The sequence below is a fragment of the Eretmochelys imbricata genome, chromosome 6, assembly GCF_965152235.1.
Source record: "Eretmochelys imbricata isolate rEreImb1 chromosome 6, rEreImb1.hap1, whole genome shotgun sequence".
Classification (NCBI taxonomy): domain Eukaryota; kingdom Metazoa; phylum Chordata; order Testudines; family Cheloniidae; genus Eretmochelys; species Eretmochelys imbricata.
In genome coordinates, this window is record NC_135577.1 from 11,623,898 (window position 1) to 11,647,962 (window position 24,065).

Genomic DNA, 24,065 nt, shown 5'->3' on the forward strand with positions numbered 1-24,065 from the left:
TGACCCCTCCCTTGAGGGCATCAGAAAGCGTGTCTTGGAGGGAACTCCAGGAAGGTGGGGGAGAAGTTTTTTGAAGAGGATGGGAAACTGTATAGGGAGTCCCCTATAGGGAAGAACCGAGGCCCCGGCCAACCCTATAAGCCAGGGATCTCAAACTCAAATCACTATGAGGGCCGCATGATGACTAGTACATTGGCCCGAGGGCCGCATCACTGAAACCTTTTCATACAACAATACAAAAGTATAGTCAAAAATGAAAAAAATGAAGAGTAATACAGTATGCTATTAAAAGTCAACGTATTAACTTTTTAAAAACTGTAATGTGAAGAGGGGTTTTAACAAAATGTAAACACTCAGTAATGCACCTCACTCAAATGACAAAACATGCATTTACTTTTAGAATTACTTTGGTTAAAGCCCCCCCCGCCGCCCCTGGCCCTGCCCCCACTCCATCCCTTCCATGAGGCCCCACCCCTCTTCCCGCCCCTACCCCATCCCCATTCCAACCCCTTCCCCAAATCCCCGCCCCGTCCCCACCTCTTCTTCCCCTCCTCCCCTGAGCACACTGCATCCCCGCTCCTCCCCCGTCCCTCCTGGAAAGTCCTAAGTTTGGCAGTGGGAAGCACTGGGAGGTAGGCGGAGAAGCTAGGACGTGGCGCGCTCGGGGTGGGGAGGGGAGGGCGGGGAGCTTGGCTGCTGGTGGAGTCGGCGCCTGTGGCGGGCCGCAGGAAATAACTCAACGGGCCGGCCGCGTGTTTGAGACCTCTGCTAGAGGCAGTTGGTTGTACCCAGTCAACCCGGGGAGGAATTAGTGCTGTAGCGCATGATAGTCCCTTTGCTGGTCACTTCGTGGTACAAAGGACTTATGACAGGCTGAGGAGGAATTGCTACTGGCCAGGGATACAGAATGATGTGAGGGATTATTGTAGGACTTGTGCTGTGTGTCAAGAGAGGAAGAAACCGGTGGGACCCCAGAAGGCTCTGCTGCATCCCTTTCCTGTCATACAGGAGGCATTCCAAAGGGTGGCAATGGACATAGTGGGTCCTATGCCGTGCCCCACTCAGAGGGGGAACAAATATATTTTAGTGGTGATGGATTTCGCCACTCGGTATCCCGAGGCAACTGTGCTGTCTAACATAGAGGCTGAAATGGCAGCAAGAGCCCTGCTCACCATATTCAGCAGAGTGGGCTTCCCTAAGGAGATTTTGTCTGATCGGGGGGCAAATTTTACGTCGCAGTTCTTCAATGAGTTATGGAAGGTGTGTGGGTGGAGTGAGACAGCTTAAGACGGCCCCTTACCACTCCCAGGCCAATGAGCTGGTGGAAAGGTTCAATGGGACCCTAAAATCCATGCTGGGGATATCTGCCAAGAAAAGGGGCCAAAGTGGGCAGACTATTTATGAGTTTACCCTGTACAAGCTTTATACAGAGTAAAACAGATTTATTTAGGGTTTGGATCCCATTGGGAACTGGGTGTCTGGGTGCTGAAGAGGGGTGACCTGCTGAGCAGTTTTTGGTTAAAGTCTGCAGCTTTGGGGGTGTGGACCAGATCTGGGTCTGTGTTGCAGCAGGCTAGTGTGTCTGGCTCAACAAGGCAGGGTTCTGGAGTCCCAAGCTGGCCGGGAAAATGGGCTCAGAGGTAATTCCAGCACATCAGGTGACAGTCCCAAGGGGGTCTCTGTGACCAAACCTGTCACAGTTATATCTTATAAAAGAATAACAACCAGGTTTGGGTTGTGTTTGCCCTATTTCTCAGCAGTTCATCCTGAATTTGGCATCCTCAGTTGTGATCCACGAAGGCACGGTTACGGTGTGGGCTCCACATGCTGTTGTGCGGAGTGGTAACAGCACCTGCAGAGGTTTGCTGCTGGTCACTAAGATTACAAGGCATTATGAGAGACAGCCCAGGCTGGAGAGAGCTCAGGGGGGCACAGCGGTCCCACAGTCCCAGGCTACACTCCGGGGATCCTGTCACACCATGGCGCATGGCTGCAACCCTGCCCCAGCATCGTAGGCGCGGCTACATGCAGGTGCTCAGCACCATGAGAGCCAAGCAGATGCATGAGGCTGCCCTATCTTTGGCCCTGGACAACCTCCCCATACAGAGGCTACAGGAGAGCCAGGGCTTCCAGCGCCAGCCCAGCCTGTGCCATCATTATCCACACTCCAGAGCCAGTGATGGCTCCCGTCTGAGCCCCCTGACCCAGCACCAGCTACCACCTCTTACCTAAGTCCCCTTCCCCAGCAACCTCCATGGGGCAGGGCTGAGGGCCAACAGGGTGGCCAGGAAAATCCAGCGTTCCACATTGGGCCCAATGGAACTAGAAACATCTCCCGTCTCTCCAGCACCTCTCTGTAACAGAGCACATACCAGCCTCAGGGGTGGGGCCCTACCAAATTCATGCTCCATTTTGGTCAGTTTCACAGTTTTAGGATTTTTTAAATTGTAATTTTCACAGTTTCAGATGTTGTAAATCTGAAGTTTCATGGTGTCGACCCCGTGGGTGTCCTGACCCAAAAGGGGGTTAGGAGGAGTGCGGTATTGCCACCGGAGCTCTGAAGGCAGCACTGTCACCAGCAGCAGTGTAGGACTAAGGGTGGCAATCCTGGGACCCCCCCCTACAATAGCCAGATTTCATGGGGGAGACCAGATTTCATGGTTGTGAAGTTGGTAGGACTCTACCCATGGGGCCAACCGCTGCAGCCCCATAACCAGCCTCCTTGGATGGAACTTGCCCATAGCCCTATAGACATAGCACCCCGCATCCCAGATCCCCTTTGCTGTCCCCTTCTTTAGCTTTCAGACTTCCTAGCCACTGTAGCAATCTCCCATCCAATGAAGCTACATGCCAACCACAGCTCCCAGGCCCCATGTAGCTCAAAGCAGGGGCATTACAGTATCAAGGAGGTTGAAGGCTGAAAGTTCAAAGCCAACCCTTGGCAGAAATCAGAGAAAGAACCATGCCTACTGCTATAACCAGCCTCTGCCAAAGGGGTTCTTAATCTTATTATTTGGGGGTGTGGGGAAAATGTAATTGCAGGATACCAGAAGATTCAGAAGGTGCTTAAAATAGTTCATATAAATAAATGACCTCTGTGAATGCTTGCTGGGAGGGGAAATAGAGATAGAGGAGTTTGGGGCTTCAGCAAAGGGAGGAGGATTATGGGGAGGTCAGAGGGGTTGGGGGTTCAGGTGAGGGGGTGGGATATTGGGACAGGTGATCTGGTGGTGGGAGGGAGGGTGAGTGGGTGTCAGTCAGCCCATATTCTTCCCTCCCATATGTGCCCTGGGATTGGGAGGACCTTTCCCTCTGGGGGTGTCTGAGCCCTACCTCTCTGCCCCTCTCACATGAGCCAGAATCTGGGGGGCCCTCCCCCTTTAGGAGGCTCTGAGCCCCTTTCCCTGCCCCTGTGCATCCACTGTGATCTGTGGGGGCTGTCGCTCTCAGGGTCTCTGAGCCCTTTGTGTGTGCCAGGATCTGGGGTCCCTGCCCCTTTTTGGGGTGTCTGACCCCATTCCTTGCCTCCCCTCATGTGTGCTGGGATCTGGGGGGGGCCCTGTGCCACTTCGATGGGCTGAGTCCTTCTCCTTGCCTCCCCTGCCCTTCTAGACAGTAGCTGAGCTCCTTCTCCTGCCCCCACACCACTAGACTGGGGCAAGGAACTAAGCATGGACAGGCTTGGTGTATAGCAAGGGCTCCCAAGCACTGACTGAGAGAGGAGGGCTGAGAACACCACCGAGATGAATGGAGCCATTGGCCCAGGCTGTATTATCTCAATGGGTGCTCTCCTTCAGCTGTTACCATCACACTGAGATCCATAGGCCCCACGATAGCAAAGCAGCTGCTGCTGGTTAATTTCATACAATTTTACAGCTGAGCACCAGGTTGGCTACGATTAAAATTAAGATTTTTGTTTCAAAGCAGATTATTCTAGGTGCTCTAAATTCCTCATGCTTACTTGGATTGTCTTGAAATTTGGGATGCCTCCTGGGGGTACGACGTAGGGTTAGTGACCCACATTTGAGATCATTTGATCAAGGGGTTCCTGAACTCCAAAAACAACTTTTCTTCAAGTTCACAGCTTCTACCAGTGGTTGTTTTGCACCACTGCCTTCAAAAATGCTGATGGCTTAATGCGATTGGAAGGTGAGGGTGAGCTGGAAATGCTGGTGGGGGGCAGGGAATACTAAATGTTGCAGGGTATGCTGGAGAGGGGGAAGGAGAGAGACACACCAGTCTTTTTACACATGTAACAAATAACCGCCACATTTTTGGGTCATAGACCAACTACACACTCCAAACGTTACAAAGCACAAGCATTATCACTAATTCACTGTTACGTAGCGTGTGTGGGGAGCGGGGAAGAAATGCCCCGATACACCCATAATACACTTACTCATGCTCTGTCATTGCACTGTACTGAACAGGGGCTTCAACTACGTGAAGAGGGTTCCAAAGAGGATGGATCTAGACTGTTCTCAGTGGCGGCAGATGACAGAACAAGGAGTAATGGTCTCAAGTTGCAGTGGAGGAGGTCTAGGTTTGATATTAGGAAAAACTGTTTCACTAGGAGGGTGGTGAAGCACTGGAATGGGTTCCCTAGGGTGGAATCTCCAGGTTCTGAAGGGCCAGCTTGACAAAGCCTTGGCTGGGATGATTTAGTTCGGGTTGGTCCAGCTTTGAGCAGGGGGTTGGACTAGATGACCTCCGAGGTCTCTTCCAAACCTAATCTTCCATGATTCTGTGATTCCCTACACTTGCCCAGCACACAGATGCTAAGGGCGAGTTTAGACTACAAAGGCAGATCAAGCCAGGGAAAAATCCTCACCCTGGAGCGAAGTTGTCACACCGACCCAACTCCCTGTGCAGACAGCGCTAGGACAGCAGAAGAACTGTTGCTACAGCGTTTTCAGTGTAGACACGGACTGAGCCTGCTCTACATCACATCTGTTCAATTTTACAACCCCTTCAACCTCGTCCCCTTCGGGTACATGATGCCGTCTAACACTACAATGTCTTTTACCTTTCATTCGTGCCCACCTCACTGATGACAGTCCCCCAGGCAGGAAGACCCTATGCCCCGTTAAGTGACACAACGTGCACAACCCAGTGATGTAATGAGGTGAAATGTCCACATCTCCTGCTCCCTTGTGTGCCAGTTAAGGTGCCTGCCCATGGTTCTTATCTCTGCCCCTGGAGCTGCCAAGAGCCCCTGGGCTCCAGCTGTCCTCCGCACATTATGTGTCGCTGTACTGAATGGGAGAGGGGTTAGCTGGAGCAGCTTGGCAGAGACAAATTTATTTGAGCATAAGCTTTCGTGGGCTACAACTCACTTCATCGGATGCATCGATGAAGTGAGCTGTAGCTCACAAAAGCTTATGCTCAAATAAATTTGTTAGTCTCTAAGGTGCCACAAGTCCTCCTTTTCTTTCTCAGTTAGGAAGGAGTTGCTGTGTGGGAGCCCACGGCTGGGACAGCAGATGGTGTAGTTTGGGATTGAGGGGCATCAGCAGAGCTGGGTGGGAGGCCAGAGCTGGGACAGCAGGGGCTGTGGGGCTGGATTGAGGGGCACCAGAACTGGTTTTCCCATGCCCCACTCCTGGCTGTGCTCGTGTTTCCTCAGAATTCTACTCCGCTGGCCCCAGGAAACCCTCTCGCCCCTCCCTGCCCAGGGAAGGATCCCAATGGTGCCTTGTGACTGCAGGGACGTGGCTGCCCCAGCTCCGGGCCAGCCACAGACTGTTAATGGTTCATTCGCTCAGGGATAAAACATTGGAGCAGCCTCCAAGGGAGAAACCCAGCAGGGACAGGACCAGCTGCTGCCAGGCAAGGACTTCACTGCCTCACGGACACCCTGTCCCCCTATCTTCCCTGAGGCTGCCCCTTACCGTGGCACAGAGACCGCCCAGGTGAGTGGGAGCTACTGAGAGCATCTGAATCCTGCACAGACCAGCCCTGGCATGGCAGGGGCCACACAGACAGACAGGGATTGCTACTGTAGGAACTTTCGTGAGCACAGAGGCTGCACACAGACTGGTTTGTTATTATAGGGTCTCTGGTGAGCACAGGGGCTGCACTCAGACTGCTTTGTTACTGCAGGTTTGTCATTGCAGGGGTGGGAGGTTACACACACCCTGCCAGCTTCTGGGGTGACATTGTGGTGACAGACACAGGAAACTGATACATTTCTCTCCTCCACCTGCGCAGGTGCCCCCAACGCCACAACCTCTGGAAGCTGCCAAGGGCCCATCTCAACAGAGATGCTGATCCTGAGCTGCTCCTCCAAGCTGCAGCTGCTGGAGGCGACACTACGGAGGCTCCTGCCTGAGACGTTGCAGGTGACATGGCTGTGTCTAGCCCCACTGCCCGCACCCCCGGGACGGGACTCAACCCCCCAACCCCCGCCCCAGCCATGGGGCAGAGAGCAGGGGAAGGTCGCTCTGACTCCCCTGGGAGATGGGTTAGAGATCAGGCTAGAGGGGCAGGCCCCTCCCCCGAAGATGCTGTCTACTCTCCCAGCCACCTGCTCCTGCACCTCTCGTGTCTCCCAAAGTCCAAACCCACCACCAATTCCTGCTGCTCACCCAGTGTAGCCAGTGGGACCTTCCTAGCCAATCACAGGGCAAGTTGGCTCTGTATCAGCCAATCACACCACAGGTGGGCACCGTGTCAGCCAATCACTGCATGGGCGGGCTCTGTGACAGCTAATCAGAGAGCTGGGTAGCTCTAGCTCCCTCCATGGCTCCATGCCCATCACATGGCTCCAGTGGGTGTGCGGGTCACCAGCCCCTTTGACCCGTCTCCCCCACGCTCAGGATCTCCCCTGCAATACCAGCCCAGGGGCCACAAAACAGGTGGCATCGGACGACGCTGATTTCTACACCAACACATACGCAGCGTTCTACCGGGACCTAGGCGCCAACCGGGCCCTGCTGGGCAGTGCCGTCAACTGGGGCCAGGCCTTCTGCATCCTCGGTAACATGTGCCCCACAGGACTGGGGAGAGCCACACAGCGATTGAGCAGATACATCATGTCTGGGCCCAACCCCTGGATCCCACTCTACAGTGCCAGCCCCGAAGCCCTCAGCTCCCCCGAGGCTGCACAGCTGCTCCCATGAGCTCTTTGGGGTCAGGTACCTATGGGGCAGCCCCTTGCGAGGGCTGGGCAGCGGTCAGCTCACCTGACCACATCCTCTTCCCTGAGGGCTGGGGCTAGGGGGATTGGAAGCTCAGACTCCTGTCCCCTGTGCCAGGCTGAGCTCCCCACACATATGGACCCTTTTCTCACCACCCTACAGTCCCCGTTCCCACTGCTCACGGTGCATTCCTGCCACCTGCAGGGCTCCAGAATGGGGTGTACGAGGCCTCCAGGGACATCGCCAAGGCTAAGGCAGTCCAGCTGGAAGCATCCCGCTACTTCACCTACCTCCACCCAGATCCCAGCACCATGCCTGAGATCCGGTCAGTGTCTGCCTGCATCACAGGACCCCACAGGGGGTGTGGTAGGGAAGGGGACAGCCTGAGAGGCTGGGGCATTGGCCAGCATGGCACTGGGATACCCACGCTCTGGCTGGCTATTCCCCATACAGGGCCTGGGGCCCTGTTGCCGCCAGCGGAATCCCAGTGGGATTGGCGCTAAGCCCAGCCTCCCTCAGGGACCCCGCTGGGACTGGGCAGCATAGCCATTGGGTGGGGCCAGGTATGGGGAGGGCCCTGTTCAGCTGCTGCACAGGGCCCCAGCCTCTTCCAGAAAACCCTGATGCAAATGACTTCTATGCCACCAATGGGACCCATCCACAGCCCCTGGGGAAGGGCACTCCTGCAAATAGCTATCAGCCCTGGCTGGGCTTGGGCAATGAGCGACTCTGCTCATCTGTCCCTTCACCACATCTGTCCTGGACCAGGATGGAGAGGAACCTTCCCGGTCCACAGCCTGTTCAGACTTCGGCTCCTCAGCCAGAACCCCAGGAGGGGCAGATACCCAGGGGGCGTCTCTACCAGGAAGGGAAATGAGACACTCAGTTCTAACTAGAAGGGACATTAGGCAGAGCTGCCATTGTGTGGGTTAGTGTCCCATTCCCCACCCCCTGAGCCAGCCAACTCCCCCCTCCACTTGGCTACAGCATCCCCCTTTGCTGAGTCCCATGAGTTTGGCGGGGTTTCATGATGACCTTCATGGGAATTCCCCTCTGCCAGGGGGGGAAGCCCCCTCTGATTGGCTGCCTCTCACAGCTGCTGCAGTAAGAGTTCCCTGCCCCTCCCCGCAGTAATGTGACACCCTTGTCATGGGTGGAGTGGGGAGGCGGGGAAGAGGCAGCAAGAATTGCTTAGCATCTCAGGGTGACATCACTTCTGCTCCCCATCCCTTCCTGTGAGCAATGGGCACAAGATGGTGCCTGGGCTTCCCCCTTCCCTGGAACACCTGGCCTGGGAGAGGGGAGCTCGCTGCAGCCCCCACAGGGCTGGGAGGGGTGGAACAACATCACGAGGTGCAGAGGGGAGGCTGGGGACAGAGTTGATGGGTGACTGTGGGGGGCAGAACTGATGGGGCAGAATGAATTGCTGTATGGGAGATGGAGAGATGTGGGACTAGGAACTTCTGCAGTGGGAAGAATAATAAATCTGGGAGTGTTGGCAACACGCGGAGGTGGAAGGAGTTCAACTATCAAGGGACACCAGCAATCACAACGTAATCTTTAAAAAAAGCCTCATGATCTTAGGGCCGACCTCATGATTCTGGGGTCTGACTCCCGATCACTGATCCTTGGAGCTTGGTCCTGCTGCTCTCTGCCCCCCTAGACTGGACCCGTCTGTGAGGCTGTCAACCCTGGATGTTTCCCATGCCGACCTGCTGAATGAGACGTGGGCCTTTGGGGGGAACGACAACAGCAGGATGTACCTGGCCAACCTGATCCGCCACTTCCCCAGTGTCTGCCTCCTGGACGCTGCTGGACGCCCTGTCAGCTGGATCATTACAGACCCATTTGGCATCTTGACTCACGGCTACACCCTGCCCCAGCACCGGGGACGCGGCTACATCCAGGTGCTGCTGAATGTCATGGCCAAGCAGATGCACACATGGGGCTATCCCAGCTACTGCCACGTGGCCGTGGACAACTACCCCATGCAGAGGCTGCAGGAGAGGCAGGGCTTCCAGTGCCAGCCCAACTGGTGCCACTTCATCCTCCAGAACATAGCACTGCATAGAACCCCCACGTTAACCCCCAGCCCAGAGGCGGGCACAGCCCCCGCATGAGTCCCCAGCCTAGCCACCCAGGGGACCTGTCAGGCTGAGGCTAAGGGAAGCCAAGGGAGGGTGTGGGGGAGTCTGGGGATCAGTGTTATGCCCAGTGGAACCAGTAACATCTTCCAGCGCCAGCCTCACATGGGGCCTGCTACCCGCAGCCCCAAAGGCCTTGCCCTCCCCCACAGCCCAATACTCATCTTTAGAGGGTCTGTCCTACTCTCCTGAGCACCGTAACCTGCCCTCCTTGGTGGACCCTACCCCCCAAGACCCGTACACACAGCACCCCCATCCCACTTCCACTACACTGCCCCATCCCAGTTCCTCTTCCAGACACGCCAGCAATGGCTCAATGATCTTCCACCTAATCAAGTTACATGCTCACCCTCCTCCTGCATCTGCTCTGCTCCCCTGCTTTCCCTGGGACATCCTGCTCAGCCTATTGCATCTCTAACTCCGCCAGTCAGTGTGTCACCCTTCCCACACCCTGACAGAGACATCTCCCGATCTCCCTCTGCCCCGCTTCTCTGGGGCTTGTCACGTTTCTTGCCATTGCAGTCTGCTCTCATCAGCTCCTTTCGCCACTCCTGGACAATACAAACAGTAGCAGCTTTAAACGGGGCAGGAGGGGCTGTGCAATAGGTCCCCATTCAACAACATCTCCTTGAGCACAACGTGCCGGGCATGATGTTTCTAACACACAATACCTGTTCCGTATTGATACTATCCAGCCCGAAAGTGTTCCCATGCCAAGGACTCCCTCAAGGGCCAGTCTGTCTCAGTAATTCATGGGTTAAATACCTCCTGGGGATGTTGATTATCCTCAAAGCAAACTTCACTATCCCCAAAGATTTCCGGCCTGAGGTCACACTCAAACCCAATCCAGATGTGTTAAATTCAGCACCACACAGCCAAGACACCCAAATCCCCTTAACTCCACCCACCGGCATTGACTGATAGCAGGAAGCAATTGGGGCTTTGTGATCCCAGCTGCAATTAAATTGATTGTTGAGGACACCTTTGAGTATTTCCCCTTTGTGGCAGCACTCCCTGGCACGGCTGGGACCTCGTGGGTGACGGGGATGGCAGAATTACAGCTAGGGCCTCACAAGAGGAAGTTACTCACCTTGTGCAGTAACGATGGTTCTTGGAGATGTGTGTCCCTATGGGTGCAGTGTCCCTTTGGTAGCAGTGTCCCGTTGAGCCCGCGCATGTGCTCTCCCTCCCTTGTGGTCTGCCTCAAGGCTCTTTAGCACTGCACAGGCGAACCCCCCTCACTTCCTTCTCTACCACAGAGCCCCATAGAGAACTCCAAAGTAGAGGGGAGGAGGGCGGGTTGTGGAGCACCCATAGGGACACACATCTCCAAAAACCATCGTTACTGCACAAGGTGAGTAACTTCCTCTTCTTCTTCGAGTAGTGTCCCTATGGGTGCTCCACTTTAGGTGACTCCGGAGCAGTACCCACCACTGGAAGCTGGGACTTTGGAGCGGAGTCTTTTAAAACAGAGAGCACTGTGGAGTCGAAGATGGTGCAAGTAGCCAAATCTTCAGTGATCGCATAATGTTCTATGAAAGTATGGACAGAGGCCCCAGTCATTGCTCTATAGATTGGGGAGATAGGGGTATCCCTATGGAATGTGATTGACGTAAGAACTGATCTCATGGAGTGCATATGGATGGAAGCAAGTTGCACCCTTGCTAAGTGATTAATGCAACTAGAGACCCATTTGGATAGTCTTTGAGGAGATATCACAGAGCTTTTGGATCTTTCTGTGGATGAAAGGAAGAGTTTAGGGGATTTCCTGAAGTCCTTAGTCCTGTCCAAGTAGAATGCTAATGTCCTTCTAATATCTAGCATATGCACAATTGTCTCCCAGTTCTCACAATGTAGTTTTGGAAAAAAAACAGGGAGATGGATCTGTTGAGTCATATGGAAAGTGCAGAAAAAGTAAGGCGAAACTTGGGATATGGCCTTAGAGTTACTTTTTTTTTTTAAAAGACAAAGGCCGTGAATGATGTGTGTGCCATCAGGGGCGCTATTTCTCCTATGTGCCTAGCTGAGGTGATGGCAATTAGAAATGCTGTCATCATGGACAGGTATAAGAGAGAACAAGTTGCCCTGGACTCGGAGGGTGGTCTAGTCCAAGCCCTGAGAACTAGATTAAAGTCCCAGGCTGGAGCAGGTGATGTCATATGGGGGAAGAGAGTCCCAATGCCCTTAAAGAATCTACGCATTAGTGGTTGAGCAAACTCCAAGTGGGAAGCCATTTTCACCATGAGATGTACCTTAAGGGAGCTGAGTGAGAGTTTAAAATGTAGTGCAAAATGAAAGGGAGGAAAGAAGAGGTTGGGTCTGTCCGTTTGGAATGGTGCAAACTTGGAGTCGTTTCCATTTTGTAGATAGGTATGTGGAGTGGTCAACTTGTGGTTGTGTTGCAACATGTGTTTCAGATTGACAGAGCATTCTGCTTCTAAGCCTTGGAACAAAGAAAGATCCAAGCCTGGAGGTGGAGGACCCATGGGTTGGGGTGAAGGGTCAGCCTATTGTTTTGAGAGAGAGGGTGAGAAATGGGCTGACGTCAGAGGAACAGGACGGCATATTGCCATCTGCATCAGGTAAGGGAGCCAGACTTCTCATAGTCAAGAGGGGCAATCACAATAACTCTCGCTTTGTTTTGTTGAATTTTCAACAGAATCTTGGATAGGGTAGGAAACTGGGAAAAAAGGCATACAAGTGGGCCCTGTCCCCTGGGAAGGTGAGGGCAACTGCCAGTGAATGTTTCCCGAAGCCGACCCTGGAGCAGTAACAAGGACCTTTCTTGTTCCGATAAGTAGCGAAGAGATCCATAGGCCGGGTTCCCCAAAGGGTGGCTATATCTTGATACACCTCTGAATTCAGTATTCACTTATTGTCGTGAGAAAAAATGGGGTGCAGCCTGTTCTCAGTTTTGAGCCCTGGACCTCTTACACTGTGGCTCATAACAGCACAGAGATGGTGAGTGTTGAGAAGATTGTGATCTGTGGTGTGGTTGAGAGGTATATCTTCTCTTCTGTTCCACAGTGTAGATTCCTAAGGAGTGTAGTGCGGTCTGAGAATCCTTCAGGATGTGGAGAGAAAATCTGTCTTCTCCGCAAAGAGTTTGGCCCTTCACATTGGAAGTCTGTAGCTCTTTGGGCAATCTAGAGAGGTGTAACAAACAAAAAAACAACCCACAACCCACCTCAGTACCACTGTCATGGAGACTGGGCGAGCAGCTGTAACAGCTACATCCAGTGGTATCTCTAGGACCTGTCTGGCTATTAACTGACCTTCTCTAAGAATGGTCTGAATCTGTTCTTTTTGTGTTTCCAGTAATGTTTCAGAAACATCCTGGGTTTCCCAAGATTAACAAAATTGTTTTGGCCATGACAGTTTGGTAATTTATGACTCTAAACAGTAATGTTGTTGATGAATACGCCATCTTGCGAAGCCTGATCATATGGAGTTGACTTGGCATTATGTTGCTTGCTTCATGCATTAACCACATCCACTATGATGGAGCTGGGTTGCGGATGCTGAAAACAAAGTCTGCCTTTTTGGGTAGAGATGTAGGGTTGTTTTTGTTTACACTCTGTTGATGGTTGGTGCTATGGAGGCTGGCTCTGCCAGATGATTTTGGTAGGATCTAGAATCAGCTCATTAATTGGGAGGACAGTTCTAGATGAGACAGTAATGTGCAGAACTTCCACCAACTTGTGATATGTATCTGCCACCTCCTGTAAGGGAATCTGCAGCTCGTCTGCCTCCCTCTTGGTAAGATCCAGAAAGTTCTGAAATCTTCACCTAGTGATGCGGGGTGGGAAGCACAGTCTCATCTGGGAGAGATGAGGAGAAGTGCACTGAAGAGGTAGCTTCCTCTTCAGGTGGGTTTTTTTTCTTCTTCTTCCCCTTCTTTTCTGTTCTGAAAAAGCTTTCTCCTGCCCTGGCTCAGGTGCCAGGATGTAGCAAATCATCTGGTGGACTCTCCCTGAGAGACACCAGAGACGGTCACGCCATGCGTGTGTATATACCCGAAGAGTTACAATATGGCCTTGGGAGGAGAGGCAGGAAGGCAGGCACAGGCGGTTGACGTGATGGAATTGGGGATGACCCTTGTAGTGTGGTGGTGGGCCACTTTGAAGGGCCAGGGAATGATCTCCTCCTGGCCAGTGTCAGATTTGTCAGTGGGTGAGGGTGCCGCTGACTGGGGTATTGGCAGTATACAGCCCAGTGCTAAAACGATTCTGGGTGCCGGGATGTGCTCGATACCGGGGTCCTGGTACCAAGTAATGGGGATTGTGGTTCTTCCCTAATCATCAGGTATCCAGGGTACCAGAGCTCATGCAGTACCATGGGTCCATTTGGTACCACAGAGGAGGGTCCATGGTACATTCTCAGTACCGATAGTTGGGCAGAGCATTCCTTAAATGAGAGTTTTGCCCAGTACAAAAAGTTTGTTGGTGCCACTTTTTTAGAGACGATATGGTAATTGTCTCTCCCTGGGTACTGAGGCCACAGGTCTCCAGAGCAGCAGAGCACCTGTGCTACCATGGGCTCCATCCAGAACCCCAGAGGAGTGTCTGTAGAGAGCAGAGCTCAGAGCAGGGCCAGCTCACAGCAGGAAGCCCCTTCACAGGTTTCAGCTTCCAGAGCTGCCCTGCCCAACCAGAGCAGCAGCAGAGGTTCCTCTGCAGGGATGGGCGCTGGCCGCGCTGGGGAGCGCCCCTCTGGCTGGCCAGTCCCTGGGGTCGGTGCCGAGACGGCCGCGCTGGGGAACGCCCCTCTGGCTGGCCAGTCCCTGGGGTCGGTCCCGAGATGGCCGCGCTGGGGAGCGCCCCTCTGGCTGGCCAGTCCCTGGGGTCGGTGCCGAGATGGCCGCGCTGGGGAACGCCCCTCTGGCTGGCCAGTCGCTGGGGGTCGGTGCCGAGATGGCCGCGCTGGGGAGCGCCCCTCTGGCTGACCAGTCGCTGGGGGTCGGTGCCGAGATGGCCGTGCTGGGGAGCGCCCCTCTGGCTGGCCAGTCCCTGGGATCGGTGCTGAGATGGCCGCGCTGGGGAACGCCCCTCTGGCTGGCCAGTCCCTGGGGTCAGTCCCGAGATGGCCGCGCTGGGGAACGCCCCTCTGGCTGGCCAGTCGCTGGGGGTCGGTGCCGAGATTGCCGCGCTGGGGAACGCCCCTCTGGCTGGCCAGTCCCTGGGGTCGGTTTCGAGATGGCCGCGCTGGGGAACGCCCCTCTGGCTGGCCAGTCCCTGGGGTCAGTCCCGAGATGGCCGCGCTGGGGAACGCCCCTCTGGCTGGCCAGTCGCTGGGGGTCGGTGCCGAGATGGCCGCGCTGGGGAGTGCCCCTCTGGCTGACCAGTCGCTGGGGGTCGGTGCCAAGATGGCCACGCTGGGGAGCGCCCCTCTGGCTGGCCAGTCCCTGGGATCGGTCCTGAGATGGCCACGCTGGGGAACGTCCCTCTGGCTGGCCAGTCGCTGGGGGTCGGTGCCGAGATGGCCGCGCTGGGGAACGCCCCTCTGGCTGGCCAGTCGCTGGGGGTCAGTGCCGAGATGGCCGCGCCGGGGAACGCCCCTCTGGCTGGCCAGTCGCTGGGGGTCGGTGCTGAGATGGCCGCGCCGGGGAACGCCCCTCTGGCTGGCCAGTCGCTGGGGGTCGGTGCCGAGATGGCCGCGTTGGGGAGCGCCCGTCTGGCTGGCCAGTCGCTGGGGGTCGGTGCCGAGATGGCCGCGCTGGGGAACGCCCCTCTGGCTGGCCAGTCGCTGGGGCTCGGCGCCGAGATGGCCGCGCTGGGGAATGCCCCTCTGGCTGGCTAGTTGCTCGGAGGAGCCTTTCCAGGGGGAGTCTCCTGGTGGCTTATTTTTCCCCGTTTCTCCCTCTCTCTTCTGTTCTTCACCACTTGACCCCTTTTGAAGTGTAAGCTCGGGGATGATCGGGGTCAACACCCACCGGAGGCCCCTGCAGACTGAAGTGTTTTCTCAATAGGGAGGAATTTTTACTTCAGCTCCCAGCTCCTGTGAGGCTGCAGTTTTAGGTGTGGCAGGTACAGCACTTTTGTGAGGATCTCCCAGGCACAGTGAGTGTCTGGCCATTACAGGAACTGACTCCTGGCAGGAGAGGCACCACCTGGAGCAGAGAGAGCCAGGCAAGCCCCTGGGCAGGGGGTGTCATCCTCAAGCAGGGAGGAATATGCAGAAGAACATTGTCTTTACTTTTTTTTTTTAAACTGAAAAAGAAAATAATTATGAGTTTATTAGATGCCTGCGGCAGGGGGATGCCCCCAGACAGGAAAGGAAAGTGAAGTTCTTTTCCTTTCTCTCTTCTCTTTTTAAACCAAAGGAATAAAATAAAACTAAACACTAGCCTGAGTACTTTTAGGGAGAAGAAAGGTAACAAAACAAACACTACTTATGCTAATGACACAGATAAGGACAACTGCTCCTTCCATCAGAGGCCAAAGGCAGTAGAGAAGGAAGTGAGGGGGGTTCCCTGTGCAGTGCTAAAGACCCTCCAGGCAGACCACAAGGGAGGGAGAGCACATGCCCGGGCTCAAGGGGATACTGCTACCAAAAATCTCTGATTAGAGGTGCAGGGGCACACAGACGCCTAAAGTGGAGCACCCATAGGGACACTACTCGAAGAAGAACAGTTTTTCAACCAGGTTTTCAAATGAAATTTTCCAAAAAAAGGTTCTGCTTGTTCCCAGTGTCGGTTTTGTGTCAAAATACTGAGGGCCTGAAAACCAAAGTGTCCTGGGTGCATAACCTAGTCTACAGGGTGGTGTCTGCAGCAAGTAAGGTCAGGGTCAAATATCTAGGGCTTCCTTTTGAAAAGTAACCAATAGCACCTGTTGGAATCATCCCGTCCTGCCTCCCCCCTTCCCTACCCGCAACTTTCTGGGATCACTAAATATCTTCCCTGGGGGGACTTTAAGAGCAAACACTTCCTCACTCACAAGCGCTGAGTGTGTATGAAACAAGAAGAGCTTTGTTGGAGGGGATGGGGAAACCAGCACCCAACTGGGGAGAGCACAGCAATTACAACTCACCTATCTGTAGTTATGAATCGTAAGTAAACACCCAGTCCTGTCCCTTTGTGTCTCCAGCTGTGTCCTCTGATTCAGTTCCCCACCCACAACCACTGAACAGATGCCCCTTCAGCAGTGGTTTCCTCCTCTGCTACGCTCCACTCACTGTTTGGTGTCAGCTGTTGGCCTCGTCCTAGAGCCTGGTATCAGGCAGGCCTGTGCCCTATCCTTTGAGAAATGCCAGCTGGGCCAGCCCCCAGGCTCCACCACTTCACTCAGCTCTGGTGATTTCAGCCTCGTTTGCTGAAGGGAGTAAGGGAGGGCTGCCCAGGGCTCCCTCAGCCCTGCTGCCACCCTCTGCCACTTTGGCAAAGGGCCACCTCGGTGCTGCCTTCCAATGAAGAGTTTTCTGACTTTGCAAAGTCTTTAGCAGAGTCACTCCGCGCTGCGGCAAACAGGCCCAGACCCAGAGCACGCCTCTGCTGAAAAAGACGAATTCCCCCTTCTATCTTCCATGCTCCACTACCCACTGGCTGCAGCTTTGCTTAGGGTGACCCCTCGTCCAGGGCACAATCAGTACAGTTCCCATGCCTGCTGCCACACAATAAGCCTTGCAACCTTTCACTGCTCCAACAGCCAAAACGGACATGAGCTTTAACCACAACAACCCAACGTTGATGCTGAGATGGTGAGGCATCCCGCGGCTTCCCCTGCCCCCATCCAGAGCCCAGCATCATGCCAGACATCAGGTCAGTGTCTGCCCACACTACGCAGCCCCTGTAGGGTGGGGGAAGGAGCCCCAGGGCAGCCTGAGGATCACTCAAGATATGGCCAGCTGTCTCTGTCCTTCACCCCATGCAAGGGCCCACGCACAGGGGTCTTTATGGCACCAGCAGAATCCCAGCGGGATTAGCACTTAGCCCTGCCTTCCTCAGGAAGAATAATCATGGGGTAGAGAGAATCATGGGGTGCAAGATCCCTGCTTCAGCACCTGCACAGAAGCCCCTCATCCTCAGCCAGGAAAAAGTGATTCAAATGGATCAGCCATGGGAGGCCTTGGGCAGGGAGTGGCCATATTCTCCCCATCCCTGCATCACGTCTCACCTGGCCCAGGATGGAGAGGAACCTTCCCTGTCTAGAGCCCAGGCAGAGCTAATGGGCACATGGAGACTGGGCAGATGTGGGGGTAGGAACTTTAGCAGTGGGAGCCCAAATCACCTTAATACATTTTGGAGTTTTGGGAACCCTAGAAGTCTCACCCACACTTGTGGGGGATGGGCAGCAGGGGGCTGGACACTCCTCAGACAGACCAGAACACACAGTGTCATCTGCTTTGTAAAGAATCTCAAGATTTTGGGGCCTGACAGCCAACTGCTGACCACAGGGGCAGGGCCCTACTGCCTGAGGCTGGACCCAGCCAGGAGGCTCTTGTCCCTGGACATGCTGAACGAGATGTGGGCCGAGAGGCATAACGAGCAGAGTTAGTGGTTCCTCTCTGGCCTGATCCACCACTTTCTCTACTCCTTCCTCCTGGATGGCACCAGCCCATCAGCTAGAACCTCATAGACCTATTTCTGTCCCAGGACAGGGGCCGAGGGAGAGGGTTTGGATAGTCCTGGGGTCAGCGTTGGGCCCAGTGGGATGCATAATATTTTCCAATTCAATCTCCATGGGGCCCGCCCTGCCCCTAGCCCCATAACCGGCCTTATAGGGTCTGTCCTACTCTCCCAAAGAGTTCTTGGTGTGTAATCCCTTCTGCTAGGTGTTGTCTGCAGCAATGAGGGCAGGTTCAAATATCTAGCCCTTCCTTTAGAAAACTAGTGAATACCACAGGCTCGAGCCCCAGTCCAGAATTTCTGGGGTTGCTAATTATCTTCCCTGGGAGCCCTTAAGAGGCAAATATTTCCCCACTCCTAAGCTCTGAATCTGTTTATGAAACAAGGAGGGCTTCCATGGTGGGAAAGGGAACCCAGCATCATCTTGGGAAAGCACTGCAACAATACGTATCCATAGGGTTACCATATTTGAACATTAAAAAAAGAGGACACTCCATGGGGGGCAGGGGATATTTGCTCGCACCCCCCCACCCCTGTCGCCGCCCCAACTCCACCCCTTCCCCAAAGTCCCCACCCCAACTCTGCCCCCTCCCTGCCCCATTGGACCCCTTCCCCAAATCCCCGCCCCAGCCTATCTCCTCCCCTGAGTGCACCACATTCCCCCTCCTCCCCCCTCCCTCCCAGCTGCATGAAACAGCTGTTTCACGGCGCAAGTGCTGGGAGCTAGGGAGAAAAAGCAGCCACTCTCTCGAGGGATCAACATTCACTCTCTTTCTTGAATGATCAACTCTTCTTTGGGGAAAAATAATAATGGCAAAATCCCGGACATTTTTAAATATTTAAAAATTCCTCCTGGATGGTGATTTAAGAACCAAAAAGCCGGACATGTCCAGGAAAATACGGACGTATGGTAACCCTTGTATCCAAGTTGTGAATAATAAGTAAATACCCGCTCCTACCCCATGGTATCTTCATCCGTGTCCTCCAACTCATTCCTCCCCCACTGGTGTGAATGACCAAATACAAGTGTCCTTTCAAAAGTTCCTTCCTCCCTCCCTCCTCTGCTATGCCCCACTCATATTTGGGGCAGCTGGTAGTGTTATCCCAGAGTCTTTGAGCGCACTCCATAGCTTTCACCTCCAAACCCATCTACGGTGATGCTAGCTGTTAGCACTGGTATTAGGGCATCATTAGACTTCACTCCACCCTGGTTTTACTTCCCACAGCTCCAGCAGATGATCACCACCTTCTCACGGCTTCACAGCAAGAAACTACCCCACTTCTTTGCAAAATCTTCCCGGAAAAAAGATCCACAGTACTTCACACCCTTGAGCGAAGTCCTTACCACCAAGCATGTGGCCATAACAAAAAAAAGCACCTTTCTCTCTCTCTTTAGATCAGGGGTCTCAAACTCAAACACAGGAGGACTAGTACATTGGCGCGAGGGCCGCACCACGGACCACCCCCTGACCTGCTGCCCCGCCCCCGCCCCCACTCCACCCCTTCCATGAGGCCCCGCCCCTGCCCCACCCCTTCCCTGCCCCCATTCCAACCCTGTCCCCAAAATCCCAACCCCAACTCCACAGAGTGCATCAGGGAGCTCAGGGCAGGGGGTTGGGGTGCAGGAGGGGTGCAGGGTGCTGCAGGGGGCTTAGGGCAGGGGGTTGGGGTGCAGCAGGGGACTCAGGGCAGGTGGTCGGGGTGCAGGAGGGGTGTGGGGTGCGGCAGGAGGCTTAGGGCAGGGGGTTGGGGTGCAGGTGCAGCAGGGGGCTCAGGGCAGGGGGTTTTGCTGCAGGAGAGGTTTGGGGGGCAGGTCCGGCCTGGCGCGCACTGGGGACAGTGCAGGCTCCCTGCCTGCCTGCCCTGCCCCCTTGCCACTCTGGGAAGCAGCCGGGACCTGGGGGAGGGTCGAGGGGTCTGTGTGTTGCCCTGGCCGTGCCTCCAGGTACCTCCCCCGAAGCTCCCATCGGCCGGGAATGGGGAACCGCGGCCAATGGGAGCTTTGGGGGAGGTACCTAGAGGATCAGCCAGGGCAACACACACCCCTGTGCCCCACCCCAGGTCCCGGCCGCTTCCTGGAGTGGCGCAGGTAAACGCTCTCTAGGTAAACGCTGGGAGGGCCGCGGGGGGAGCCGCGGGGAGCTGGCGGGCCGCAGAAAATAACCCCGTGGGCCGCGTGTTTGAGACCCCTGCCTTTGTCTCTCCTGCTGTTTCCTCTGAATCAGTTCCCTGCCCACAACCACTGAACAGATGCCACTTCAGCAGCAGTTTCCTCCTCCGCTATGCTCCACTCATGGTTTGGTGTCAGCTGTTGGCCTCGTCCCAGAGCCTGGTGTAGGCAGGCCTGTGCCCTATCCTTTGAGAAACGCCAGCTGGGCCAGCCCTCAGGCTCCACCACTTCATCCAGCTCTGGTGATTTCAGCCTCGTTTGCACGGGGTAAGGGAGGGCTGCCCAGAGCTGCCTCAGCCCTGCTGCCTCCTTCTGCTGCTTTGGCAAAGGGCCACCTCGGTGTTGCCTCCCAGTGAAGAGTTTTCTGACTGCAAATCTGACCCCCCAACCCCTATGTCTCCAGCAGACCCACAACGCCACAGTGAACATTAACCGCGGGAACCCGGCTGGGCACAAAGTGCTGGTGGATTCACAACCCTCGTTCAAAGTTGTTCTTACCCAGCCACAGACAGAAGTGTCACCCCTCAGCCACCACTCTGCACCCAGGTGGCCAGGCTGCTTCAGGGAATGGGGAATGGGACACGGGGCCTTTTTTCCCCCTAGGGGGCCTCCAGACACAGGCCCGGCTGACTTGGAAGGGGTGGGGTGGAGGAGCAGGCAAATCAATCATTCCATTGGGCTCTATGTCTCTCCTGGCAGGTGGCATCAGACAGGTCTGATTTCTACCAACATGTACGCAGAGTTCTGCTGGGCCATGCTGGGCAGCGCGGGCGTGATCAAGTGAGGTTAGGTCTTCTGCATCCACGGCAATGTCTGGGGCTGCCTCCTTCTGAGCCCCACAGCCACTGCATGTCCCCCCTACCATCTGGGGCCAAACTCCAGCAGACTCCGACACTGCCAGACCCTGAGTCTCCAGGTCCCCACAGTTCCCACCAGGCTGCTCCCATGTGCCCCATGGGCTCAGGACAGGATTGGCTCACTTGGTGCAGGCTCCCTTTTGTGAGACCTGCCTACCAGTGGGTCAGCTTGGTACCCTCTCCTGCCCATATTCCAAGCTGGGCCCCTCACAGCCACGTTCCCCATTCAGGGCTGCCACTGCTCAGGGCCTGTTGCCACTTCCTGTAGGGCTCCAGGATGGGGTGTACGAGGCCTTGAGGGACATCACTGGGGCCAAGGGGGTGCAGCTGGAGGCATCCAACTACTCCACCTACCTCCACCCGGATCCCAGCACCATGCCTGAGATCTGGTCAGTGTCTGCCTGGGGGTGGGCACAGTGGGGTGGACCGAGTAACTGGAAGGCCCACAGACTGGCCAGCTGGCCCCATTCCTCACCCCATCTGGGCCCCAGGCACAGGGGCTCATGATACCAATTGCAGTATCCCACTGGGATTGGCACTGCCCACACAGCCTGCTCTCTGGCTCCTCAGGGACCCCACAGACACTGGACAGCTCAGGCACAGGGTGTGTGTGTGGTGGGCTCCTGATTCCCCAACACCAGAGGTGTCATTTCAGAAAAAACTCAGGGGGCAGGAAGAGCAAAGCTGTGTGTGAACATTACAGGCGATCCTGTACCCTGCAGAGCCAGGTGGGACAAAAAGTGGAGCAGATAGACCCATGGGGGAGGGCAAGCCAAGATCTAGAGGGGCAATGGCTTCCCTTGCTCCATAGCAAATGATGGCCCTGCCCAACAGTTGCCCGCCCTGCACCCCTGGAGACCTGCACCCTGGCAAGCAGCCCAGGCAGAGCACGGACAGCTACCAGCCACTTGCCCCATGCCACGGCTCCATGAGCCACATGGGACCCCCCGGGGGCAGGGGCATCTTCCCTCCCCAAAGCCTGTTTAGTCATCAGCAGCTCATTCAGGCCCCAGCAAAGGGCCTGGCTCTCGGGGATGCTCTGGGAATGGGGAGAAGCTTCCCTGAGGAACGAGATACCCTCTCTGAGACCCGCCGAGCAGGGACATGACACAGCGCTGGTCCCACCTGTGTTAGCAGGGAAAGGCCCCATGCACCCCACTTCTCTGAGCCAGCCAGCTGGCCAGCCCCAGGGCTGGATCGGAGCCAGCACCCACTTAGGTCCCCACCTCCCCATTCCCCACCTCCTGAGCCACCCTGTCCCTCCCTTCCCTTGGCTCTACCCTGCCCCTTTGAGCTCCCCAGGCTGGACTCTGCCATGAGGCTCTCGTCCCTGGACGTCTCCCACGCCGACCTGCCGAACGAGACGTGGCCCCATGGAGGGACTGAGCAGAGCTGGCAGTACTTGGCCAACCTGATCTGCCACTTCCCAAGCTTCTGCCTCCTGGATGCCACTGGCCACCCTGTCAGCTGGAGCCTCATGGACCCCTTTGGTGCCATGGCGCATGGCTACACCCTGCCCCAGCACCGTAGGCACTGCTACATGCGGGTGCTCAGCACCATGACAGCCAAGTGGATGCATGCGTGAGGCTGCCCCATCTTTGGCCATGTGGCCCTGGACAACCTCCACATACAGAGGCTACAGGAGAGCCAGGGCTTCCAGCACCAGCCCCGCCGGTGCCATCATTATCCACACCCCAGAGCCAGTGATGGCTCCCGTCTGAGCCCCCTGACCCAGCACCAGCCACCCCCTCCTACCTAAGTTCCCTTCCCCAGAAACCTCTATGAGGCAGGGCTGAGGGCCAACAGGGTGGCCAGGAAAATCCAGGGCTCCGCATTGGGCCCCATGGAGCTAGAAACATCTGCCAGCAGCGGCGATGCCTTCAGAGCTGGACGGCCCAAGAGCAGTGGCTGCGGCTGGGAGCCCAGCTCTGAAGGCAGTGCTGCCGCCACCAGCAGCGCAGAAGTGAGGGTGACATAGTATGGGGGGGCTGTCACTTTGGGGGGGGGCAGGTCCAACCTTATGGGTGGACAACCCCCAGGGTGCTGTGGCACAATCACAGCCAGCCCAAGGCCCCTTTAACCACCGAGTGCTAGGTCTGGAGCTGGGATGGGGCAGGTCTAGGGCACCCCAGCCGAGGGCTCCTCCTGTGCGCTGGGCTCTACACTCCAACCTCCAGAACCTCCCCTGGCTGCAGGAAGCTGCTGCTGGTGGCGGTGCAGACGTGCGGGTGGAAATATCACACCATGAACCCTCACTTCTGGGCTGCTGCTGGCGGCATCGCTGCCTTAAGAGCTGGGCTCCTGGCCTGCAGCCGTCACTTTCCAGCTCCCCTGCTTCTAAAGAAGCACTGTCACCAGCAGCTGCGGAGGACTATGGGTAACAATCCTGCAACCCCCCTACAATAGCCAGATTTCCTGGGGTAGACCAGATTTCATGATCGGTAATGCATTTTTCACAGCCGTGAATTTGGTAGGGCCCTACTCATGGGGCCAGCCACCGCAGCTCCATAACCAGCCTCCCTGGGTGGAACTTACCCTCAGTCCTATCAACGTAGCACCCTGCAGTCCAGCTCCCCTTTGCTGCCCCATTCCTTAACTTGTAGACATCCTAGCAACTGTAACAATCTCCCATCCAATAAAGCTGTATGTCAGCCACAGCTCACAGGCCAGTATCAATGTGGCTGAATGGCTGTAAGTTCATATCCAACCCTTGAGAGAAGTCTGAGAACAAACCATTCTTGCTGCTACAACCTGACTCTGCCAAAGGGGTTTTTATCTTATTATTTGGGGCTGTGGGGGAAATGTAATTGCAGGATAGCAGAAGGTTCAGAAGGTGCTTAAACTAGTAACAAATAAATAAATGCCATATGTAAATGTTTGCTGGGAGGGGGAATTAGGAGGCAGGGAGAAATAGGGGTAGAGGGGATTGGGGCTGCAGGAAAGGGAGGGGGACTATGGGGAGATCTGAGTCGTTAGGAGATTTCAGGTGAGGGAGTGGGATATTGGGACAGGATATAAGGTGGTAGGAGGGAGGCTGAGCGGGTGTCAGTCACACTCATATTCTCCCCTCCCATATGTGCCCTGAGATCTGGAGGGGGTCTGTTGCTCTGGGGGTGTCTGAGCCCATCTCCTTGCCCCTGTGTCTGCCAGGATCGGGAGTCCCTGCTCTTTTACAGGGGTGTCTAACCG

The 24,065-nt window shown here is 55.6% G+C and overlaps 1 protein-coding gene and 1 pseudogene across 1 annotated transcript; both read left to right on the forward strand.

Annotated features, from left to right (window-relative positions):
* The first annotated feature begins 5,963 nt into the window (after positions 1-5,963).
* LOC144266675 (glycine N-acyltransferase-like protein 3) lies at positions 5,964-9,259 on the forward strand. The gene is made up of 5 exons (XM_077820134.1): positions 5,964-6,039; positions 6,211-6,352; positions 6,728-6,978; positions 7,344-7,464; positions 8,803-9,259. The coding sequence occupies exons 1-5, from the start codon at positions 5,964-5,966 to the stop codon at positions 9,257-9,259; spliced, it is 1,047 nt and encodes a 348-aa protein (XP_077676260.1).
* Positions 9,260-14,365: 5,106 nt separating this feature from the next.
* On the forward strand, positions 14,366-22,635 carry LOC144266094 (glycine N-acyltransferase-like protein 3; annotated as a pseudogene).
* The last annotated feature ends 1,430 nt before the right edge of the window (positions 22,636-24,065 follow it).

Coding starts and splice junctions, on each gene's coding strand:
- LOC144266675 (XM_077820134.1), top strand. CDS start 5,964: ATGGCAGGGGCCACACAGACAGACAGGGATTGCTACTGTAGGAACTTT. Junction 6,353..6,727: donor ACGTTGCAGGTGACATGGCT/GTGTCTAGCCCC, acceptor AGAGCTGGGTAG/CTCTAGCTCCCTCCATGGCT. Junction 6,979..7,343: donor CCAGGCCTTCTGCATCCTCG/GTAACATGTGCC, acceptor TGCCACCTGCAG/GGCTCCAGAATGGGGTGTAC.